Here is a 27,002-nt window from a genome sequence, read left to right as displayed (position 1 = left end):
GGTTAAAAGCTATATAGAAACAGATGTTCTACACGGTCAAGGTCAAATGGGCAAGGTGTTCATTGAAGGTCATATGTTTCATACGATCAGACATTCTAGATCATTAACAAAATATCTTGATTCTATGTTTTAGAGATCAATTGGTCATAGTACAGGGCTGACATATTGTAACCAAGTCTCATTCGAGATGAAGCCATAAATGGGAGGTTGATAGTTAGATATCGTATTCAGTCAGATGTTGTATATAGTCAGACATTCTATACAGCCCGATATTGTATATGGTTCGATATTGTATAGTCTGATGCTGAATATAGTTATATATTGTTTCATACGCTTTATATCATATCTCTTGGTCAGGTTATTGATCAAAATGATTTCGATCAACAATTCAAACCAAAGGATTCATTATCTACTTATCAAAATTAGATACCTGATGTGCACCTTACATTTCAACACCAAAATCTTAGTGACAGGTGCCACTACAGTCAAAGGAAATTCTCTATTTTCTATTTTAAACTTAAATTTTAATATAAAATGTGTTCGGAGATTTTCCAAAATGCATGTTAATACTAGTTTCTAATTTAGACAACCTTTTTTCCATTTTGGGTCGTTGAAGTCGAACTGGTCCCTTTCATTGTACCATAACTTGGACACATCACCGCCATCTAATTCCAGCCCGTTAGTGTCCATAAGGGCGATGCTCTCTCCTCTCCCTGTATATTTTAAAAATAAAAACAGTTGTTCAAAATTTATCATAAAAATACATCATACACGATTTATTACCATTTTACTAATCTACCCCATCTGTTGGTAATTTAATCTACAGGCCCACATAGGACAAACTGACCACTTCCAGCTACATAAAGGTATAAACGTGTTACCTATTCCTGAAATTTTCGTTGAATGAGGTTACGTACTGAGGACATTACACTGTATGTCGACTATGCATCCTGTCAGTACTAGTCTGATATTGTCTATTATTGTTAGTTACGGCCAGTTTACAAAAATATCGCGAGTCAGACAGATGATAGGAATACAAGGTGAAGCCGAGATCTCATATGAATCTGACGACCCTCTATATCTCTAAGGATCGTCAGTAAAAAACTTATTAATTCATTAAGGAACTATCCCGTCATCATGAAAGCGGATAAATCATGCAGCTGTTTTCAATCATTTTACTTCATTAAACATCACAGGTAACAAGGGTCAAGAAATAAAAGGATTTGTTTTACTTCCTACCTCAATAAACTACCTATTTTAGTTATAAACCTCAAAGTACCCAGTCAGTGACCATAACGGATAACTATCACATATTAGCTGTGATGCATGTCTTCTTTGGCCGTTCGAAATCCCAAAGTGATGCATATTGGCGTCTATTAACGGTCAATACGTGACGTCCACTGTCCAATGGAATGTCTGTATTATATTCCGATGTACGATATACGTAGTATTACTAAGTAGATAGGAAAATAACTCTTACAAGACGGACCAAAACATTGTCCCTGCTAACCCCCACTGCATGATAGCAAGAGGTGACTGAATAATTTGGGACTTGATCTTATCTATCGAAATAATATTTCTTTTCCAATGTCTCCTTTGACAGTTGACATCGTCTCACTTTTGGCCTCACCACCATGAGGACGTCTTTAACTTCTGATCCCTGGCCCGCATATAAGAGAGCCTATCAAAAAGTAGTTACAGAGATATTACAAAACACACACAAGAAAAGAGTATATTTAAATACAAATCTAGAGTTAGATACAGCAGAGAAAAAAATGAATAAAACTGCACCATACAATCGTTTCGTCCTTCCTTAACGCTTTGTATTGTGTGTTTGTACCGGCCGGTTCTGCCATCATCAGAAAATGTATATAGTGACCTAATGGGGTGTTCTGCTGGAGGCTGGAAGCAGTTACATCGGTCGCACAAAATGTACACTAGACTTCTGTTTATGAATAAATTGCAGACTCCCGCAGATACACGGACCCAACATAATATGTACTCATCTCCCATACTCAGGCCGCAGCAGCTAATTGGACGTTAAGCAATATAGAACCAAATTAAAAGAAAAGGTAAGTAAAAAGGGGGTGATTTTATTGATATCAGTAAGCTTATTATGGTTACTGAAATTGTACCTACCAGGTAGTTCACTGTATTGTGTGAACCCTTTTTCTGCAATAATATCAGCCCACATCTGCGCATCACGTGTCAAATCGTCCACTTCCGCAAGCCTCGGGCTTCCATGGCAACCTCGCAATGCATTGTGGGCATCAATTAGCTGTTTTCGGAAAACTCTGTTTTCTGAATAAAAAATAAATGAAAAGTAAGAAATGTTTTTCATACAAGAGAAACCATATGATCCGCAAATCAATTGTTTACTCAGAATACATTGCTTTCTAATAGGTATTTCGTTGCCGCCTGCTATGGCTTTATAGCACATTCTCCAAGGCTCCCCATCAACCCAACAGCCGAGACTCCCCATACAATCATATGGAATTGATTTGTTTAATCACAACATTCTGCTACAATGTTGATTTGCTCCTATACCCTCTACTGGTGCCTACCGCCTCTCACACTCCCCAATTTGTCGTCTCCTCATCAAATACGGCTGCAGGTCAATGCCAAATGAACACATAGTCGTTTACACCTATTACAATGTTCTCACTGCTAAGTATAATGTAAATACCACACAGCAGAAACTTTGTCTGTGTGGATGGACTGGAAACGTAAATTAGTACAGAAGACATTTCATAAAAAAAAAATGAAACAATTAAAACCTAAATAAAGCATTACTTCATGAAAATGCATGGCTGTTTTACTTATAGAGGTAGAGAAATATATTCATAAAGGTATATCGCTTGTTATGTTCGTAACCACAATTACAAGATTTTGTAGTGCAGTTACAAAGAAGCTGTAACGGACGGACAGACGATTTCCAGATATTGTGTCAGTCTTTACACCGTTACCACAACGTAGTAAAAGTATTGATATTTCTGAATATCTTCTCTGTGTTCACTCCATCACCACAATGAAAAGTATTGATGGTTTCCGAATATCGTCGACAGATATTTGTACGGATAGTGCAGAGGGTCAAAGGGCCCCTAAGGCTAAGTACATATTCTGTCAGTTTATCTACACTCTGTTGCTGTTTTTTTTTTGTTTTTTTTTTGTTGCAAATAAAATAAATCGGTTATAATTTACATCACTCCTTCATTTTACGCACAGCGATCAATAACATTATTTTTTATTGTTCGAATCTACTCTAAATGTAGAATCAGTCACAGATCATGGTTTTCCGTGCAGCTCAAATGTTTCCAGTTGTCGCGACGACATTTTGTTAGTCATGGTACCGATAAATCAAAGAAAAGAAACACAATTGATTATATTAAACATACTATGCCTCAATACCTTTTTACTGGTTCCAGTATCTGAATAAAGGTTCTTATAATACAAACTGTAGAAATTTTTGAGTGTGAGGTTTCGATGACTACACGGTCACCTTCATTAGACAAATGACGCAGGTAATGTATGAGATAATAAGGAACCGGCACTTTATTAGTTGTACAAATAATCCTATAGGTCGAATACAGTGTGAGGAGGTGGTACACAGATTACAGAAAAGAAAATATACAAGACGGTAACAATGCACTGTAATTGATTCAGCTACACTTTGTTCAATACTCGGTTATATATTAGAGAAGTGAGTATGTGGCCCCCCTCGTCCCGGTTTTAGTACTGTCCCGCTGTGGTGTATCTTGATGGTTTCCTTAACCTGCCACATGAAAAGGGTTGTTTTCTCTGTCGATTATTTTGTTCATACTCTATAACCAAATGTTTAACAAAGTGTAGCCGTATCGACTATGCGTCAGTGTTACCATCTTGTGTACCTTTCCTAGGATCTGTTTGCCATCTCGTCACACTATTTGAAGTATGCATATGATTATATAACAGCCGAAAACCCGGTTGACTCCTTACCATCTCATACACTTATTTTGTCAGAGCTAGTACGCTTCATGGGTCATAAACACAGGTTATGAAAACAGTTTTTTATGACATGACAAGCTCAAAGAAAATGTTTCGAAAAATGTTTTAGTATTGTAATATATATCAGTATACAACACCCTCTCAAGTTCATGGTTAGTTAAATATAGTTACGTTCTTTCATATATTATTGACATAGGTACAAATGAAAAAAATATATACATAAAATGTACATTATTTTTTTTACCTAAATAATCCAATTCACCGTTATACAATGTTTATCTACGGAAGATTTTATGTAACCACGCAATAACACATCTGTCCCCCAAAATGTGTAACATTTGGTGTTTACAGTCACAGGATAAGGTAACTGATACTACACCATCTGGCGGTGCTAATCCAGTTTGTGATGCACGATTTAGTTTTATGATCTCATGACATGCAGTACTCTGCAGTAAGCAGATCAAGCTTACTTAACAATGCAGTAGGTATTTATCGCTTGGTTAACATTTAAATAACCATAACCCCGGGAGAATTACAGCGAACGAATATGTGTTGGTATCGCACATGACCTAATTCCCATTTACGTGATACAGTATAGGAAGTAACCTTGTAAACTTACAAAACAAATTACACCACACGATTCCGGTATCTCCTCACAACGAATAAAGTGTCAATATACCTATAACACGTGACCCGTGACAGAAATGTCCATATACTTATAACACGTGACCCGTGACAGTAATGGCAATATACCTATAACACGTGACCCGTGACAGCAATGTCAATATACCTATAACACGTGACCCGTGACAGCAATGTCGATATACAAAACACGTGACATGTGACAGCAATGTCAATATACAAAACACGTGACATGTGACAGCAATGTCAATATACATAATACGAGACTGCAATGTTAATATACAAATCTAAATATATAACATGTGATCCGTACAACAATATCAATATAGCACGTGAGGTGGGACAACAATGTCAGTATAAATATACTATCGCACGTGAGTTGGGGCAGCAATGTCAATATACATAAACCATGTCACCTGTGTACATTTCGGTATACATATAAGCATCCTGTATCCTGTTCAGTGTATTGTAAATATATATCACGTGACCTTAGACAATATTGTCCTCTATCCTTTGTTAGGGTGGTCGAGTGTTGTGTAACACACTCGCCATTTCGGACGGACGTGAAAGATTGGGTTTCCTTCTCGGCCACAAGGGGCTTCCCCGGGTATTCCGGTTTCCTCCCACACTAAGACCTCTCGTTTGCTTATGTTCGGGTCAATATGAGTAAATAGTTGAAGTTGAAATTAATATTGTTTTGTGACTGGTGTGTATGTAGCAGCAAATACTACTCCTGACATCAATTCGACCCTGAATTCGCTGACATTTTTGTTAGCATACAAGTGGCAACTCATTGTCCGTATAACACGTGACATTGGTTCTTTCAAAATGTTCTGATTATATACATATCTATAGACTGCATTAAACAAACTGTTTAACATATGTCTCTATAATGCATTAACTCTCAACAGAACAAGGGAACTATGCACTCTTACACGATACTGTCAGTTCAACATGATCTGAGGTCTATACATACATCACATCGTTTTGTAAATCTTAATTCAATCTTGTATACCCAAATCTAAATGACCAATGATCGGATGACCTGTGTTCTTTTTAAAAACTGCTAATTTTTAATATTCACTAAAAACGTGTGGTAAAAATGTTTAAGACTTGTTGAATTCGTTAAAAACACCATAACGAACACATTCTTGAGACCGTGTCTTAACATCTGAATATTCTCGAAACACTTTGAAGCTTCAATACAGACGGCTAATTGTTACAGCAATATGTGTAAACTACGGATGGAAAATAATTAAACAAGGCATACTTAATTTGACATCACCGGAAGTACATAAAAAAAGTTTAAAAATATCAGCATCTTTGTTCTACACTGTCACGATAAGATCTGTGGAAGGGAATATAAGACCTTTGGTGTATGTTTGCTGACGTAGTGCAAGGTCACTAGGCCATCACTACACACTACCAGCGTGGTGCAGATTTTCTGTAAGTCAAGGACCTAGAAAGTAGGTTTATGAACTTTCGTACAACATCGGATACCGAGTATCCCCTGACCCTTACTCCAGAAAAAGACATGCATGTATCTGCGCCTTCAAATGTACCCTGTCATGCAATGATGTTTGGTAAAAACTTTATATATGTTTGTTTGCTATTTTTTCCACATTTTGAGAGACCGGGTGACTCGGTGACACGACCGGAGTTCGAAATTTCAATCGGACGTGAAAATGTTTAGAGACACCGATCCAGATTGCTAATTGTCTCGTGAACCCACAAAAATACATATGTCGTATTTCAATGTCAGAAGGAAAAAAATCGAAAAGGTAGCTTTGATACTTCCGTGTAAATGTTAGCCTTCCTTGTTTACTCTACCTAACACTGACAGCTGTCAAGCATCAATCCGAATTACATAACTGTAGAAACGCTAGCTTTTCCAACAGCAGTCAAACTATTCCAGAAATTCCATTTTGCAGCTCTACCCTTGTCAGAACGTAGATATTTGGCTCAGAATGAAAATGTTGTGACTTAAGTGAGTTTAATTGACTGAAATTGAAATGCTTTAGTTAAAATATGTGGGTAGTTAACCGAGATTTTTACACGTAGGATACTTCATATGATTCAATACAATACTAAATTGAATCACGTTAAATGATTTTTCACGTCTCGTATATATTGAAAGGATTGATATCAATTTATATCTAAAGGGGTTGCCTAATTCCATATTACCCTGACATGAACGTATGATTTTATTTCATGAACGATCATCTGTCTGTAAAATCTCTGAGTTATACACGGTGGTTAGTTTATGTCTGTATATAATTTGATAATGTTTACACACTTGACGTTTGTATGTAACTGACTGATGTTTACACGTTTGTATGTATCTGACTGATGTTTACACGTTTGTATATAACTGACTGATGTTCAGATGTGTGTATGTACTTGACTGATGTTCACGTGTCTGTATGTACTTGACTGATGTTCACATGTCTGTATGTACCTGACTGATGTTCACATGTCTGTATGTACCTGACTGATGTTCACATGTCTGTATGTACCTGACTGATGTTCACATGTCTGTATGTACCTGACTGATGTTCACATGTCTGTATGTACTTGACTGATGTCCACATGTTTTTATGTACCTACATGATGCTTACACTATTGTATGAAATAGATGTGAACACGTTTGATAATAACTGACTAATACTTATGCATTTGCATGTAATTAATGTTTACACGTTTGTATGTATCTGACTGATGATTATGTTTGTATGTAACTAACTGGTGTTTACACATGTGTATGTAACTGACCAATGTTTGCACGTGTATATGTAACTGACTTATGTTCACACGTTTGGGTGTACCTGACCTATGTTTACACGTGTATATGTAACTGACTTATGTTTATATGTGTATATGTAACTGACTTATGTTTACACGTGTAAATGTAACTGACCTATGTTTACACGTGTATATGTAACTGACTTATGTTTACACGTGTATATGTAACTGACTTATGTTTACACGTGTATATGTACCTGACTAATGTTTACACGTGTATATGTATCTGACTAATGTTTACACGTGTATATGTATCAGATGTGTTTACACGTGTAGTTGTATCTGACTTATGTTTATAAGTATATATGTTATTGATGTTTACACGTGTATATGTATCGGAATTATGTTTACACGTGTATATGTATCAGATGTGTTTACACGTGTAGTTGTATCTGACTTATGCTTACACGTGTAGTTGTATCTGACTTGTGTTTATAAGTATATGTGTTATTGATGTTTACACGTGTGTATGCCTCTGACTGATATTTATACGATTGTATGTTATTGATGTTTACACATTTGTATGTAAGCGACTGATATTTACACGTGTGTATGGACTGACTGATGTCCGTATGTTTGGACGTATCTGAATTTTTCATGTATGTGTGATAAGGATATTCATAAATGTAGTTATTCATGCATTTATTTCAAGTAAACGTTGATAATTTTCCGTTGTTTAGTCTTCTGTATGATTGACTGAATTCTGTGAAACTGTCTAGACTTGCGGTTAAACTAAGACTCTGGGAAGAAATCAATGATCTACACTAGCCGCGATCGCTCACACCACGTGTACAGTGATGCTGTTGTGTTTCGGTCTTTTTTTACATTATATACAAAACAAACGTGGAAGGTTTTGTCTAAGACTTGGAACCTATATGGTATTGTTGCCTTTAAACGCTGCTTTTTCATACTTTATGTTGTTCCTTTACATATCAGTAGTTGTATAAAAATGTTATTAATGTACTAGCTTGAAATGATAAATACATTTCTACAATTACTTTGGAGTTTGTTAAAATATATTTTGTTTATCTACATGTGTTTATCAGCCTTCACCAACTTCAAAAATATATGGACTCTTTTTCAAATACATGACTTTAACAACTACACATGTTTTCCTGCCGGAGGACACTGAGATGTTTGGAAACGCAACTCAAGCCACCACGTGGCGTATAGCAATATGGAGGCCTCACAATGTATCTAGTGTCCGAATGGTATTTTCTTCTCTTGACCAACCTGTATCGTACTTTATTATACCATACAAACTTTATTTTGTATATATATCGAATCATTTCAGTTCATTTCTAATGAAATCGTCAACATTTATTTTTATTTTACTTTCATGCGTATGAATGGAAGTAATAATGATTATCACTAAGATGGCGCTGTCAACATTACGTGGTTGTAAATGAAGGGTTCAGATATGTATTCATCATCTAAATCAACACCACATGGCGTCAGACAGTCCCTACATACACAGCTGGGAGGACATGGTCAGAATTCTTTGGTCACGTGGCATAGTCTAGATCGTCAACACAATTACATTATACCACACCCATACAAATACATCTGAGCTTATTACATTGACCTTAACAGGCCAATAGCTACTTCGCATGATGACATTGCGTGACCTTTATCCCGTGTCCTGTCCTTGACATGTTATCTGTATGTTGTCTTTTGACCTTGATAACTTACCTGTTTATTGCATATTGACCTTTAAACGTTATATGAATGACTTCTTTTGACCGTGATAACTTATCTTTATGCTATGTACTGACCTTCACGAATTATCTGTATATCGTAAATTACACTTGAGGCTTTATCTGTATATCGTAAATTACACTTGAGACTTTGTCTGTATATCGTAAATTACACTTGAGGCTTTATCTGTATATCGTAAATTACACTTGAGACCTTATCTGTATATCGTAAATTACACTTGAGACCTTATCTGTATATCGTAAATTACACTTGAGACCTTATCTGTATATCGTAAATTACACTTGAGACTTTATCTGTATATCGTAAATTACACTTGAGACCTTATCTGTATATCGTAAATTACACTTGAGACCTTATCTGTATATCGTAAATTACACTTGAGGCTTTATGTGTATATCGTGAATTACACTTGAGGCTTTATCTGTATATCGTGAATTAACCTTGAGACTTTATCTGTATATCGTAAATTACACTTGAGACTTTATCTGTATATCGTAAATTACACTTGAGACTTTATGTGTATATCGTAAATTACACTGGAGACTTTATCTGTATATCGTAAATTACACTTGAGCCTTTATCTGTATATCGCAAATAACACTTGAGACTTTATCTGTATATCGTAAATTACACTTGAGACTTTATCTGTATATCGTAAATTACACTTGAGACCTTATCTGTATATCGTAAATTACACTTGAGACCTTATCTGTATATCGTAAATTACACTTGAGGCTTTATGTGTATATCGTGAATTACACTTGAGGCTTTATCTGTATATCGTGAATTAACCTTGAGACTTTATCTGTATATCGTAAATTACACTTGAGACTTTATCTGTATATCGCAAATTACACTTGAGGCTTTATGTGTATATCGTAAATTACACTTGAGGCTTTATCTGTATATCGTGAATTAACCTTAAGACTTTATCTGTATATCGTAAATTAACCTTGAGACTTTATCTGTATATCGTAAATTACACTTGAGGCTTTATGTGTATATCGTGAATTACACTTGAGGCTTTATCTGTATATCGTGAATTAACCTTGAGACTTTATCTGTATATCGTAAATTACACTTGAGACTTTATCTGTATATCGTAAATTAACCTTAAGACTTTATCTGTATATCGTAAATTACACTTGAGGCTTTATGTGTATATCGTGAATTACACTTGAGGCTTTATCTGTATATCGTGAATTAACCTTGAGACTTTATCTGTATATCGTAAATTAACCTTGAGACTTTATCTGTATATCGTAAATTACACTTGAGGCTTTATGTGTATATCGTGAATATCACTAGAGGCTTTATCTGTATATCGTGAATTAACCTTAAGACTTTATCTGTATATCGTAAATTAACCTTGAGACTTTATCTGTATATCGTAAATTACACTTGAGGCTTTATGTGTATATCGTGAATTACACTTGAGGCTTTATCTGTATATCGTGAATTAACCTTGAGAATTTATCTGTATATCGTAAATTACACTTGAGACTTTATCTGTATATCGTAAATTACACTTGAGACCTTATCTGTATATCGTAAATTACACTTGAGACCTTATCTGTATATCGTAAATTACACTTGAGGCTTTATGTGTATATCGTGAATTACACTTGAGGCTTTATCTGTATATCGTGAATTAACCTTGAGACTTTATCTGTATATCGTAAATTACACTTGAGACTTTATCTGTATAATGTAAATTACACTTGAGACTTTATCTGTATATCGTGAATTAACCTTGAGCCTTTATCTGTATATCGCAAGTAACACTGGAGACTTTATCTGTATATCGTAAATTACACTTGAGACTTTATCTGTATATCGTATATCGTAAGTTACACTTGAGACTTTATCTGTATATCGTAAGTTACACTTGAGACTTTATCTGTATATCGTAAATTACACTTGAGACTTTATCTGTATATCGTAAATTACACTTGAGACCTTATCTGTATATCGTGAATTAACCTTGAGACTTTATCTGTATATCGTAAATTAACCTTGAGACTTTATCTGTATATCGTAAATTAACCTTGAGACTTTATCTGTATATCGTAAATTACACTTGAGACTTTATCTGTATATCGTAAGTTACACTTGAGACTTTATCTGTATATCGTAAGTTACACTTGAGACTTTATCTGTATATCGTAAGTTACACTTGAGACTTTATCTGTATATCGTAAGTTACACTTGAGACTTTATCTGTATATCGTAAATTACACTTGAGACTTTATCTGTATATCGTATATTAACCTTGAGACCTTAAATGTATATCGTATATTAACCTTGAGACTTTAATCGTATATCGTATATTAACCTGGAGACTTTAATCGTATATCGTATATTAACCTTGAGACTTTAATCGTATATCGTATATTAACCTTGAGCCTTTAATCGTATATCGTATATTAACCTTGAGACCTTAATCGTATATCGTATATTAACCTTGAGACTTTAATCGTATATCGTATATTAACCTTGAGACCTTAATCGTATATCGTATATTAACCTTGAGACTTTAAATGTATATCATATATTAAACTTGAGACTTTAATCGTATATCATATATTAACCTTGAGAGGAATATTATCTGCCTGTCGTTTATCAACCCAGTATGCTACATTATTTGTATATCCAGGAAGTATTTATACCATACACTGCTTTCTAGTTTCTATAACCAACTGAGTTTTATTCGAGCTTTTCACCAAAAGTTGAAAAGACCCTATTGGTATTTTTAAGTAAGTCAAAAATCCAATATGGCCGCCATGACCCAATTACCAGAAACTTTAAAAACAGCAAGAACTCGAAAACTATTTGTCCTACAAATATGTTACAGTTATATTTTATATAAAGGCGGGTCATATCTAACATATTTTTATACATGTTAATAGAAATTCTTTCAAATAAAAAAGCTCGCCAAGGGATGAAGGTCACATAAAAATAGAAAAAAAACTATTACAATTTTTTTCGATTTTTTTCCACAGTTCAATGCAGAATGTCAATCCAAACATTTTAGTGCCTACATTTCTTCTGTGACGTCTTCCTTTGACGTTTTACGTCATTTAAAAAAAAATTTCCATAGTTCAATGTAAAGTGCAGATAAAAAGTTTGAACAAAAATTAATCCAAGGTTCTAATTGTTAAATTGTCATGGGATTGGTTTGCTAACGTCAATATTTCAATAATGACTTGACATTTCGCAATCATCTTTGGATATGTTATGTAGTGTAAAACGTCAACTTCCGGTTTTCGGTAGGGATCAAAGTTTAAAAGTGCAATTTAGGTTACTAAACTACCAGAAACTTCTTCTCAAGTTTGGAAAGGTCTTGACGTTCGATATTGCACAAATGATGCTCAGGTTATTTCCTACTAAGTTTGGTAATATGAATGACGTCGACCTACTTTCAAGGTCACAGGGGTCAATTATCATTAAATCACGTATACGCAATTCTTCTCAAGTTTGGAAAGGCCTAGCGATTCGATATATCACAGATATAATGCTAAGTTAATTGTCTATTACATTTGTAAATATGAATGACCTTGGCCCAATCTCAAGGTCACAGGCGTCAATCATGTAAAAAATTCCTAAGAATTCAATTTAATATTCTAAGAAGTAAAAACTTGTGAAATTTCCTTAAAAACCCACTGTGGTCCTATGGACACTTATTATTGTAAGTAATATTTTCCCAAAATTCAACTTCTGCTTTTTTCGGTACAGTTCAAAATTAACGTTATACAACATTATTTTGGAAAACAGTACATTCAGTGCTTTGATCTCTTACTATTGATGATTCCTTTTGTACTTTGATTTCATACAGAGTGCCAATGTATTGCAAGCACTGAAAAGCCCAGACACAATTGTCTATGACAATTTCTCGATGTACATGTAGTTGTCTGATTATCCTCTTGTCTACAATAAACATATTCAGCCTTGTATAAATAGGCCAGGAGTTCCAGGTGTGAAATATGATCAGATCCATTAGTATCGAAGCAATTATAAATTCCCATTCAACCTGCAGGAGACCAAGCGTATTTGCTCTGCAACGTGTGCAATGCGATTTTCGGGTACAGTTTCAGAGGTGAGCTTTGATGAGAAAACACACCAGAATTATAGTTTAATATGTCATTTTTATATTTATCTAATGTGTTTTTTCGTTCCTTTTTAAATGTCTATTATCACCAACTGTTTCACAGATATGATTCGCATGTTAGTGAAATTTCGCTTTATTTTAAATGTTTCTGTTGTCATGAATACCGAGCACGCACTTGGCAATGTCATTGCTGTCTGTCCTAGTGTACATACGGCTCAGTCTGATACAAATGGATGATAACCAAACCAAACGACCAAAGAAAATGGAACAATATATTTCTCTGGGAACACCAATGCTCTTTTGGGAGATTTTGTTATCGAATTCAACAGAAATATTTCTTAGGACTTCAAGAATTCTCAAAATTCCATCGTCCGTATATATATATATATATACGTTGTTTTGTTGAAATTTCTGTTCAGTAAAGTTGTTCTTGGTATTTCCGTTTACTTTTTTTTCAGAATCCTCATGATCGGAAAAGGAAGTTGTGCAATTAGTTACATTTTTTTATAAGGGACATGATACGTGTACTTCGTTAGTGTACCGAATGTAAGGGTTCATCGTTCTAAAAGAGGAAACATTTTTCAGGAGCAGAAGTTGAAGACCGTTCGAAAGCTAAACCAGAAAGAAATGTATACGATATTCGTTTACAATGTGAAAAAATCAATACCAAGACGAACGATGGTTTCCAGGCGTTACAAGAATGTCGACAGTGCTTTGTCGTATTAGACACATTCTTCCCAACCTGCAAGCAAATTTGGACACCATGAGCACATTTCCCCTTTGTTTATGACATTAACACAAATTTATGTTGATTTTTGTTGTCTTTTAAAATTAAACACACAAGATATCAACTGATGACCTTGTTGACAAAGTATGGGTCCGTGTACTAAGAGAGTAGTTTACTTAAATCAACTCATCGACACTTAATACAAACTTTTATTGGTTGAGCACGGGAGGTTATAATCGTTATCATACAGACGCTTGCGAACTTTGCATTCATGTCACGGACCGTCCAGGCCGCCAGGCGTCTCAGTAACACTGTGACTAAGGGTAAGATTAACTATGGTCGTTTTACCATGACTGTGATGGCAGCAAGGGGAGCCTAACTTACAAACAACATGGAGTTCCTAAGAATCCACGTCCAGTTCTGGTTCATCAATGGACGCTTGTCCATTAATAGTGTACTTTAAACATCGTGTGTGTCATTTTGCCTGTATGTAACCACGCAAACATGTACCGAATTTTTGAGAACGTATTAAAGAACGTCACACACGACACAAACTAAAATCATAACATGGAGCTAATGTGTATGCTCCAAAGTCAGTCTAAAAATGTGTAAAATTAACAAGAAATAAATTGGTACCAAGAACGAAGCTACCTAGTAAATAGTTTTACGGATGCTTAGCAGATAATGCAAAATATTTTGATTGATCAATGATTACGTTTTGTTTCCAGTAGATCCGACGGGACCACATTAAATTCTAAATTAAACGATTCCATACCAGCATACTACAAAATGTTAAAGGGTAAATAAACAACCTTTACTGTGCTGAGCTGACTTAATTGAGAATCAATCTAGTAAACTGTCTTGTTTTCTATTTGATGTGTTCAAATAAATAGCTCGCCGTACTTAATGTTGACATGTCCAAATACGGTATTGTATCTAAATTGCAAACAGATCATGACTTAGCCGAGTTACTTGCCGATAATGGCGGCCCCCTCGAGTTTGATCAATAGTGATACCGTTCTCGTTATCACAGCTAATCATTGACCGGGCTAAACGATGGTAATAAAACACCCCGTCATCCGTGAGGAAACCATCGACGAAGGAGAGACATATCAAACTCCTCCCTCTCCCTCCAACTCATTTAATGGTGACTGATCGGATTTTGATACATATGCAAAGACCATGATATCGGTAACCTTACACAACAACAGTCCTAACATAACCCTTCTCAATTTCCTGCTTGTGAAGACGGCGGGAGAATTTAAGTAGCAGTCTACAGATTTATATTGATAGAGTATGGCTGAAATCATAAACATGTAATATAGCTGTAGTGATGTAGTATCACTGTAGGTGGTCATGGCTGTTATTATAATGATAGACTGTGACTAAATGGGTATGGCTGTAGTGATAGAGTATGGCTGTAGTGATAAAGTATGGCTGTAGTGACAGAGTATGGCTGTAGTGATAAAGTATGGCTGTAGTGATAGTGTATGGCTGTAGTGACAGAGTATGACTGTAGTGATAGAGTATGGCTGTAGTGATATAGTATGGCTGTAGTGATAAAGTATGGCTGTAGTGATAAAGTATGGCTATAGTGATAAAGTATGGCTGTAGTGATAGAGTATGCTGTGGTGATAGAGTATGGTTGTAGTGATAAAGTATTGCTGCAGTGACAGAGTATGGCTGTATACTCTGATAGAGTATGACTGTAGTGATAGAGTATGGCTGTAGTGACAGATTATGACTGTAGCGGTAGAGTATGGCTCTAGTGATATTGTATGGCTGAAGTGACAGAGTATTGCTGTAGTGACAGAGTATTGCTGTAGTGATATAGTATGTCTGTAGTGATAGAGTATTGCTGTAGTGACAGAGTATGGTTGTAGTGATATAGTATGTCTGTAGTGATAGAGTATGGCGGTAGTGATAAAGTATGGTGGTAGTGATAAAGTATGACTGTAGTGATATAGTATTACTGTAGTGATATAGTATGTCTGTAGTGATAGAGTATTGCTGTAGTGATATAGTATGGCTGTAGTGATATAGTATGGCGGTAGTGATAAAGTATGGCTGTAGTGATAAAGTATGACTGTAGTGATAAAGTATGGCTGTAGTGATAGAGTATTGCTGTAGTGATAGAGTATGACTGTAGTGATGCAATATCAATGTAGGAGGTCATGGCTGTAATGATAATCATAGACTATGACTAAGAAGTTATGGCTGTAATGATAAAGTATGGCTGTAGTGATAGTTTATGACTGTAGTGGTAGAGTATGGCATTGATGAGAGGGTGTGACTAGTGACAGTCATTGCTGTTATGATATATGGATGTAGTGAAAGAGTGTTGCTACAAAGTATGGATGTATTATGTTGTGATAATTTCTAATGTTGATTTTGTTGTTTATGAGCGAATTATTCAAAGATACACCGGTTTGAAACGTCAGTAATAATTGCATAATACAGTGTACCTTATATTGTATTCAGAGAAGTATTCGACATATCGACAGCCTATATGTAATACAGTGTACCTTATATTGTATTCGGCGGACGTATTCGACATATCGACAGCCTATATGTAATACAGTGTACCTTATATTGTATTCAGAGAATAATTCGACATATCGACAGCCTATATGTAATACAGTGTACCTTATATTATATTCAGAGAAGTATTCGACATATCGACAGCCTATATGTAATACAGTGTACCTTATATTGTATTCGGCGGACGTATTCGACATATCGACAGCCTATATGTAATACAGTGTACCTTATATTGTATTCAGAGAATAATTCGACATATCGACAGCCTATATGTAATACAGTGTACCTTATATTGTATTCAGAGAAGTATTCGACATATCGACAGCCTATATGTAATACAGTGTACCTTATATTGTATTCGGTAGACGTATTCGACATATCGACAGCCTATATGTAATACAGTGTACCTTATATTGTATTCAGAGAAGTATTCGACATATCGACAGCCTATATGTAATACAGTGTACCTTATATTGTATTCGGCGGACGTATTCGACATATCGACAGCCTATATGTAATACAGTGTACCTTATATTGTATTCGGCGGACGTATTCGACATATCGACATATCGACAGCCTATATGTAATACAGTGTACCTTATATTGTATTCGGCGGACGTATTCGACATATCGACAGCCTATATGTAATACAGTGTACTTTATATTGTATTCGGCGGACGTATTCGACATATCGACAGCCTATATGTAATACAGTGTACCTTATATTGTATTCAGAGAATAATTCGACATATCGACAGCCTATATGTAATACAGTGTACCTTATATTGTATTCGGCGGACGTATTCGACATATCGACAGCCTATATGTAATACAGTTTACTTTATATTGTATTCGGCGGACGTATTCGACATATCGACAGCCTATATGTAATTCAGTGTACCTTATATTGTATCCAGAGAATAATTCGACATATCGACAGCCTATATGCACCGACATTCCAGTGGAATCTCTTCACCTGCACTTACTCATAAAATAAATTCTTTGAATTTTTCGAAATTCCAATTTAAGTTCTCGGTATGCTAAGTAAATTCCTGTCTGTGTTTTGAATCTATCGGCCAGATTGCCGTCCAAGTTTTATGTAGTACAGCGTAATAGTTTGGAAGACATTCCCATGTACAATGCTATTCTAATTACCAAAGCAAACATTTCGTGTGGTTTAATATTTTGTTTTACTTCAAAACGCAAACTTATTAAAAATGAAATTTAAAAAGTTCATTACTCCAGTAGTGAATTACCGGTAGGTTAAAACTCGCAGTAAGAGTCATCAAAACTTTACAGGCCGAACAGGGAACTCCTGCTGTTTGGCTTGGATAACACGACGGTTCAATTAAAACCCCATTCCTCGTGGTAAAAAAGAGAGGTTAGCTAACCTAATCAAAGGATTTAGGAGATGTGGGTCCTGAGAGGGGGCCAAGTTGTTCTCTTTATCAGCAATCTCAATACAACAAATCAAACACTTGCATGGCTAGAAGGTCAAATTTAAACATGGTTACTATCTGAAAATATAACGTGAAATTATCATACAAGTCAGTGGCTAACCTAGACTGTATACGGAAAAGACACGTCATCTTCTAATACATAGCCGCCATGGTATTGTGGTAGGGAGCTTGGCACCATAGCGAACAACTGTGTGGGGCAGACAAGCTTGATGGCGTACAAGTCAATAAAACTAAATAAAGATCATGACAATTTGATAAAACTCAGGATCTGCAGAAGACTTGACTAAGAATTTTTCAGTCGCTGCACTACAACACTGATCGAACAACGATGTATTAAAAACGTCTTATCAGATTGGATTTGGTGTTTCGTCTTATGCTTTCCTCAAAAATCTTCATCGTATTATCTCGCAATAAAACATGCACTCCGTTGCTCCTATTTTGGCAAACCCTTCATCTATATTGAATATATTCCCATTTTTTATCTTTATATTTATTCTGATGAGCACCTTATCACCTTTGAACTACGAGACCTCCGTTTATATCACTCATTGAGTACACATGACCCTTGACAAAAACACCCTTAAACTTTAGTTTGATCCCTTTTATTTGCTAATCAAAACTCTACTCGGATGGATCCCTTTACTTCTTGCAACCCTATGCCCTCCTAAAAACTTTTTATATCCGACCTCAAACTCTCGTCCTCCAAATTTGAAATTTCACCGGAACTTGCAAGTTTTTATCTTATTGGAGCCCGAAGTACTCTCACCTTCAAATTTATTTTGTTGGAGCCTTCATCTTTTCGCAATCTCAACATAAACGAACATCGTTTGAATTCTTCGGAACTCGCATCCTAACGCCTTCATTTTTATTATTATTGTCTTTTTCATTTTTTTTTCTCGCATCTCTCTCTTCGTCGATACCCGGATGTTGTCAATTACCCTGAAACCCATACCAACATGCTAAGAGAACCTAATAACACCGATTTGTATATATTGTTTCCCACGTTGATTTTCTCCCTTCTGTGACCCACATAGAAGCTGATACTCTAGGTAAACGAAGTGCCTCCATACTGATTGTAAAACACGTGGCCCTCGAAACGATACCCTCTCCTAATATCTCAACTCTGAAAATTTGTTCCGTAGTTAGAGTCGTTTGAGACAAAATCCCTTCCATTACCAAGACAACTGAACGGCATTGAAAATCAATTCAGTATGCAAACATTGTTAGAGGCTCTGCAATATGTAGTATGACCAATAATAATCCGTGCTATTTAAGATAAGTTGCTGCATAATATTCAGAAATAGCCGAAGACATTCCCCCAACCTTCGTATAACTGATAACTTTTCGATAAGAACGAAACAAGAGGACTTTCATGAGATTTCCCAGCATCATAGACCATTCCGCGTGTATAAAAAAAGTCTTAGATTTCCCCAAAGCCTCGGTAATATAAAAGGATTCCACAAACCTGAGCGAAACACAATAAATGTTGAAACAGCGCAAGAATACGGGGGATGAAAGGATCCATCATATTAGCCGAGATTTTCTACGATGATCGAGGACAATTACATAATTATCTACTACAAAGCTCTGAAGGGTGATATAATATTACTTATTTGTTGTATTCTGTTTTAATGTCTATCCGAAACCTAGTTTTACCGATTCGTTACTGTCCAGTGTTTCATGAGATAAGTTAGGAACGCTGATAATGAAAGCAAACGACCATAGAAACCACATGGTTTGGTCACGATGAAATAACAATCTTAGAAAGCATTGACAACTTACCTTCAGAGTCCATCTGTGGAAGCAAAATTAACATCGAGATCAATGCATGTCTATGGTTGTAAATCACACAACAATGTTTCCTTCAAAGGTAAAATCCAACATCAACATCCAGACGACATGTAGTTTAACCTAGAGCATGTCGTGGCAGTGAGGTTACGTCTAGTGATGAGAACCAGGACCGTAGTGTGTAAACGACTGGGGCTAACTAGTAGGTGTACTCAGCCTGTCTGTCTACAGCAATTTGTCGATTTTTCTCACCGAATCAAGCGTCACCGGTGAAGCGACTATGTTAGCGAGTCTGCGTTATCAGAATGTTTGCACGTTGCCATGGTAAATGTGTCGAGTGTGAAGTATTGTAAGAGGGTTGTAACGTATAAACTTTCACCTGAATAGAAGTGTTTGTTTTCTATACTTAAACAACATGACATAATTTATTTGATTAGTCATAAAGCTTTCCATTTATGGATTGAATGACGTTATGAACGCACGTTAGTGTTCAGCAGCAAAAGTGTCGGGTTTTATCCGAACTGACTAACTGATCGTTGACACGCAACACATGGTATGTAAGAACCCATGGGATCACTCGTCTACCTCTGAAACACTGACATCATAGTCTTTATACATGCACCGAAATGCATCATTTATCTGCTTGAGACTTGCGTCCTGCTTGTTCATATTCTCCCCAAACACTAGATCAACACAAGAATTCCCAAAAATATGAAACTTTAACACGAAAGTGAGTAAACCATGCCGACAAACGTTCTCTATAGTTTTACTGCAGACATGTTAAAGTTTTTAAAAGATATAATTCCCTCGAACACTCAGCGATAGGAAACACGACACTCAGTAACCGGCAGTTGTACCAAAATACCCTAATAAACAAATAATTGATAAATGTGTAAGGCTCCGCATTAATCTGCAAACTATTCAATATCAAAGCTTTCATCGGGAAAAAGTACAAATGTCTCTGTACCATTGGTAGAGAGATTCCGGCTCCCTAACAAAATGAAATTGCGGAACGCTGATCGGTAATGTCGGGATTACAGACAATATATTCCAATGAAATGAATGGGAAATAATTCAAAGGTTTATTAAACTACGATTGGTTCTGAGTCTTTATTCTGAATAGTGCCATATTCATCAGACGGTCGTTTTCGTGCGTGGATGCGGCACAAATACCTGGTCGCGCACAGCTTAATCGCCAATATACATTTGATCGTAAACCGTTGTAAAAACCGTTCTCGTAAAGCTACTCAAATACATTTCGATCATCATCTGCCAATACACCGTACTTTCCACATAAACTACGTATCGCACGTGGAACTTTACTGCAAATAAGGTAATATCAAGACAATAAACCTGTGTCGTGGAGCGCTTTAATCTCGGATTATCCTAAAGCGTTAACCGGCTACCTCATCGTGTCTTAGGCTTCAGCACAAGCGTACAACAACGAATTACTTTGTCGCAGATATAAATATCTCCCGTAACAGTTCCAATTGCCAGTATTTCCTCCATAACATAGAGTTATGCTAATATGGTTATTAAAAACCCCTTGTCATTTCCTTTCATTGTTCATACCTGTCCACTATGTCAGTCAAATATATATCTAGGTATGTGTCTCGTGCATGATGTTGATAGGGCGAACTTTACGTTAAGGTGTTTATCAGTCTGAGGACGCCATGGGTTATTGTCCTCTCGTCAACCATTGTGACGAAGAGAGGGAATATAGTCCTTTAAAACTTATCCCAATGCTCTTCAGATGTATGGAAGGTAGCTCGAATATATCAAAGGTTGATTGTATGTGCAGTACATCAATAAGTCTTGTGAAACAATGAGTAAACAAATACATTTCTTAGTTAGAACTGATTAGGAAGACTTGCCAAACCTGAAGTCTCCACTAGCAGCAGCCATTTTCAAGAGGATATTCTCACCAAACCATTGCACGTTGTTGTTGATGGACATATTAACATACTTGAAAAAAAATCCACACAATGGTGATCTGTAATAGTATTTAAAGCACCGCCCAGCTTTGTGCCTAAGTAATCAGCAATTAACTGCAGTTGTTAGTTTCGCTAATTAAAACCGACTGTATTCCACAAGCTTCCAAATCTCATAGAACTACAGTTACCGCAAAAAACGCTCTGCATTCTTCTACATCAAATCAACTTAAAATCACCAGATGTATTTATTCAAACACATGCAAAAAACAAGTTTTTAGCATCTTGTCTGTGAAGGAATCTCGGTGAGAGCGTCGTTATATTGTGTTCACTGCAATTAGTCGCTGTATCTTTATGTTAATCTTTTTTACGAAATATATCTCTCCCATTACTTATCTCCTACTACTTACCAGATCCTTTGACGTTACCTAAAGCTTGATATTAAAAACTTACCCGACATCTGTCATGAAATTTCTTTTGACTTCGAGATTTTCCGGCCGATCCCTAAAATTCTGCCAGAATCTACTTCAAATACGTAAGAATTATTTCGTAACCGTAATTGAAGTGTGTTGAACTAAACTGCAACAAATCGCATATTTACAATTATAACACTCTTGCATAATTACCTCAGTACATATTCTTGTTTTACACTTTCTCCAAACTTCTCATCATTTCATCTTGAAATCTCGATTTTTCCTTCTTAGTATTTATCCCTCTCGTGATATTATTATTAACTGTAATCAACACAGGTAAGTTGGTTCCTTAACCGTCTTACCATTAGTCACGTACATCGTATAATTTTTGATACATTTTTCATATATTGCCGTGGTAATTATGGCATCCGTCCGTTTTTTTACGGGTAAGAATTCAAGAATTCAAGTTTTATTCATAATCACTATTCTGGGTAAAAGAATGAAGGGGATGGGGTGACGTGGGTTGGGGTGGATTCGGTGGGGGGTGGGGGTAAACCTGCAATGTGTCTATATAGGTTATTGTAATGAATCTAGATTTTATGTTAGATAACTTATAAAGGCTATGGAACACAGGTTTATACCTTGCATTATTAACCAATAACATCATGAAGTGGGTACTTGAGAAAAATATGGAGTTTTACAGTACGTTTTTCCAAGTACCCGGCGATATTAAGTACATACAGGATAAGTAATGTGTATTGATTCCAATACTATTGACAACGTATTTGATATAGAAATGTGTCTTAAAACACATATTGTTATCACTAAGACAGGAAACATAGGAGATTAAACAACCACTCTAATTAATATCATAGCTAATCTGTGATTAATATTGACTTATTGTAAGACTTGACCGCTCGTGAAAGCTAGTCATTTGATTGTGTTTTTATCTGCATATTTTCTAAGTTCGAAGTTTACGATTTCTTATTCACAAACAGTACAACGCAAACCCTAAAAAGGCTCAATTTGTACACAGGGAATTTTTTCACAACAACCTTCTTATCAAATATTGAACGGGACCAGTTTATACATGAACTTGTACTCTCTAAGTATAGTTAATTATATCATACAATCAAAATACGTAGTTAACGCGTAACGTTTTAACGCGGGTATTTTAAGGACAAAAATAACAAATAAAACAGATAAATATACAGTGAATATGTTAATTGATGTTATATCATGCAAATTTTGTTTGATAAGAAGACAAGCTTGTTTTAAAAATCTTTTTGATAGGATGCTGAAGGTGTGTTCACAAAGACCATTAAATTGATGTTCAAAGTAATCTACAAGTACATGTACATGCATAACAACATTCGATGTTTAAAGCACGAACAGTTTTGAAATAGTGTTACCGAATACTTCAAAATATCATATTTAAACTTTTGATCATATATATATATATTTAGTGTGTTCTTTTTCTTTAAAATGTTAATAGAGCGTGATTTTGCCTCACGATAGAAACTTAATTGATTATTATTGGCGTCATTTGGCAAGCGTTTCTCGCTTGTATTGTTTGTCCTTCGTACGAAGTGTTCAGGACCACGAATTTATCCACATATCTGCGATATGTTTGCCTTCGACTTATTTCTTTTCTTGAATATCCTGACACCGATTTCACGATGATTGAGTTTAATGTATTTATGGAGAATGATGAAGCTGGAACCAGTTGACTAGACAGCAAGGGTCGTTGGAGTGATCACTTGATTTTAAGGAAACCATGGTAAAATTGCAAACAGATCATTAGATCGATCATTACAAAAAAATAATGGTCTGATTCGAAAATTGTTATATTCATATTGGTTTTGATAATATTGTAAAATGAGATGAAATATGGTAAACAGAGACTTATAACACATTGAACTTCAATATTTGACAGCCTTAAAGGGACTAAACGATTAGATTTCCTTATTGTTTTCCATGCGTTTGATTTCGGACATGCGTTGTTATACTTAAAATAAAAGCATTTTCTGAGAAAAATTCGTAAATATTATCAGCTTCAAATTAACGCTAGTCGACACTAGATGTTGTGTCTACCGCTGATTACTGTTGTAATCGGAGATAGCCGAGTCATCAGGTGAGCTTTCGGAACCTCGTTTTAATCCGCCATTTTGTTATGATTTCTAATATGCATGCGCAAAGACATCGTTTTCACTCTCCGAACGATAATGATATAAATTAGTCTTGGGTCGCTACTATCTTATTTCAATATTTGACGCTTTTAATGAAATGGTTATGCAAACTTTAAAATATTATGATTAACAGAAAGTGAACAACTTTAACAGATATTTAAATGTTATAATGCTTTTTATTAGTTTTGAAATGAAAATCTAATCCTTTAGTCCCTTTATCTGAATTTTAAGTACTTTTACTCACCTTGAAGTTTACTGACTAGCTGTCTTTCCACTTCCACGTTCAGACCGGGTAGCGACCAGCCCTGCCACAATGTTCGGGCAACGCCCCACTGCCACTGTTCACGAGGCTCACTAGCGGGTTCTCCTAAGTTTTTATAGGATGCTCCTGATTTGCATGTTCTATTTTCATCTTCAAATACATCCGGGTACTCGTCCTCATTATTTCGATTACTGTAGAAATCTGGAAACAGCCATGGCGGGTACCGTGTGGCTGGGGGGTCTACCTTTAGAGCAGACAATTCCGTGTAATCTGTCGGATCATAACGGTTATGTGAGCGCCATTCCATTGCCGTCCCAGAATTCAGTTCGTCAGATATATGCGAAATCATTACGTCACCATGATCTGTGCTTGTGCTTCCTTCATCGTTTTCTTTTTCGTAAGCGTCACAGTTTGTTGGAGCCACATTGCTTGATTTTATTGCACTATCAACGTCAGTGTCCTTTCGTGTTTGGTAACCAATATCTTTTCTAGGATTATTCTGTAGGTCACCAGATACGTTCACGTTAGTTACGTCACCACTACTGCAACTATACATGTTGTTTGTCATATATTTTGGAACCCAGTTACAATACCCTCTTTTCATTAGTTCCAGGTAATTGTTGGATCTCATCGGACGCCATTGTCTCCGCTTTCCGTACGGATAATCGAGTCCGCCAATCGTCCGGTATGTGGTACTAGAACTATCACTTCGGTCAGAGTATTTATATTCCGAACTGCCAAGTCCACTGTCACTGGATTTAACGCTAGCAAGAACGTTTGAGGGATGTTTCTTAGTAGACTGATAGCAACAAGCGTTTACAAGATCAAGACTAGTGGATCGCGTATTAGACGTTGAGGGATTGAACACTCTATTATTCTCTGGAAGTGAACGAATATTGACCAGATCCAAGCTCTCCGATGTAAGGCTCGGGCTTAACGGGGTTTGCGGACTAAAAGATACTGATTGGAAAGGCAAACTCCCGTCTTCTGTTTGGTCGAGGCTATTTTCACTTTTTGATATAGATCCAGTGAGACCAGAGTCCTGACTGACGTCATTCCTTCCTAGTAATGACGTCAGCGCAGTAAGTCGGTCTCTGATGTCATTGATGCTGGCACCGATGGACGTACTCACTTGGGAAAGTTTCTTCTCAAATTCTCGGGAGATCTCTGATTGTTCTTCTTCAAAATTTGTTTGTAAATGTTCCAACGACCGTCCGATTCTCGTGAGATTCGTTTTTATAAATGCTGTGTTATTTCTTTCCCGACCAGCTGTAAGACTTCTCGTACGTCCGGGCCTTGTGAAGGTCGTCTCAGGGAGGGATTGGAGGTCAGACGTCGTATCTTTATAATACTGGGCTGGTTTTCGAGTTGCTGCTGAGAACTCTTTCGGCTTCATTAACTGTTGCCGACGTGCCCGGAGGATGTCCATGGTTGTCACTGTAGAGAACAAAATACCGGAAGTGATCACTGGACAAATCTTTAACTTCATAAACACATCAATGTACGGTTATAATGTCTTACGCCAGACTGAGAAACAATGGGTCACGCGGAAATCACGTAAAAGTTCTCGTCACTGGTTATCATAGGGAACATGCAAAGTTTTGGAATTTCTATAATGAAAATAACGAAATCAGTTTTGGTAATACAGCATAAATGTATCAAAGAATGACACTTCATGACAAACATGACTATATGTTGAAACTGTGCAACAGCAATCTCTGTATAGCTTAACACCATCAGGACAAGTGCCTGTTGTCAAAGTCGTTTTATCAAAATCAATAGATTACAAGGATCATTGTGATTTATTTACAGAAAGTCGGAGAGTTCTACTCGCACTTCCTTTACAGTAAAGACGTATGTAATGAGGAGATGACGCAAACGAATCTATGGTCAAGCGTTAAAATGCTATTAATTCAGCATTAATTACACTGTATAAGCTAACACATCCGTTGATAATAGCCACGGTCAATGACATTATATGTCTCCGTCTTTAGAATGTTTGTCTAAATCGGAGGAAACCACAAACAAGGAAAGAGCGATTTGACTCAAACGTGACATCAAATAAACAAGAATAATAAAGTCAGAAGTTGACCGATTTCTGTGTAACCCACATATTGAGGATTTGTATATGTGTGTCCAGAACCTTGAAGTGATGGAAGGACGAAGGATTTTGGGATAGTATCGTTAAGCGCAGGTGTGACCTTGACAATATCTTGTAAACCAAAAATTCACAATAACTTACATTTCACACATTCCCTTTGAAAGCATAAATAATTCCTATCTATGATTACATTTAGAAAAACGATAAACATAAAAAAACCTCACCATCTTTCACATTGATGGCAAAGGTTTCCTTATCAGTTTTTCAATTTTAATGTTGGGCGAGTCTGGGTCATCATAAGACGTCATTCGGCATACAAATAAAATCATTTTTTA

The 27,002-nt window shown here is 36.0% G+C and overlaps 1 protein-coding gene across 1 annotated transcript in view; it reads right to left on the bottom strand.

Annotated features, from left to right (window-relative positions):
* The window catches only part of LOC132551104 (uncharacterized), a 29,540-nt gene extending 3,545 nt beyond the window's left edge, over positions 1 to 25,995 (bottom strand). The window contains exons 1-3 of the mRNA XM_060215210.1: positions 24,549 to 25,995; positions 2,140 to 2,301; positions 591 to 713 (exon numbers count right to left, since the gene is read on the bottom strand). Coding sequence (XP_060071193.1) covers positions 591 to 713; positions 2,140 to 2,301; positions 24,549 to 25,995 — 1,732 coding nt within the window. The remainder of the gene's footprint in view (positions 1 to 590; positions 714 to 2,139; positions 2,302 to 24,548) is intronic.
* Positions 25,996 to 27,002: the final 1,007 nt, after the last annotated feature.

Source organism: Ylistrum balloti, unplaced genomic scaffold (assembly GCF_031769215.1).
Source record: "Ylistrum balloti isolate Yb309-2 unplaced genomic scaffold, AGI_CSIRO_Ybal_v1 Utg370176, whole genome shotgun sequence".
NCBI lineage: Eukaryota > Metazoa > Mollusca > Bivalvia > Pectinida > Pectinidae > Ylistrum > Ylistrum balloti.
This window is presented reverse-complemented; position numbering and strand designations above follow the sequence as displayed.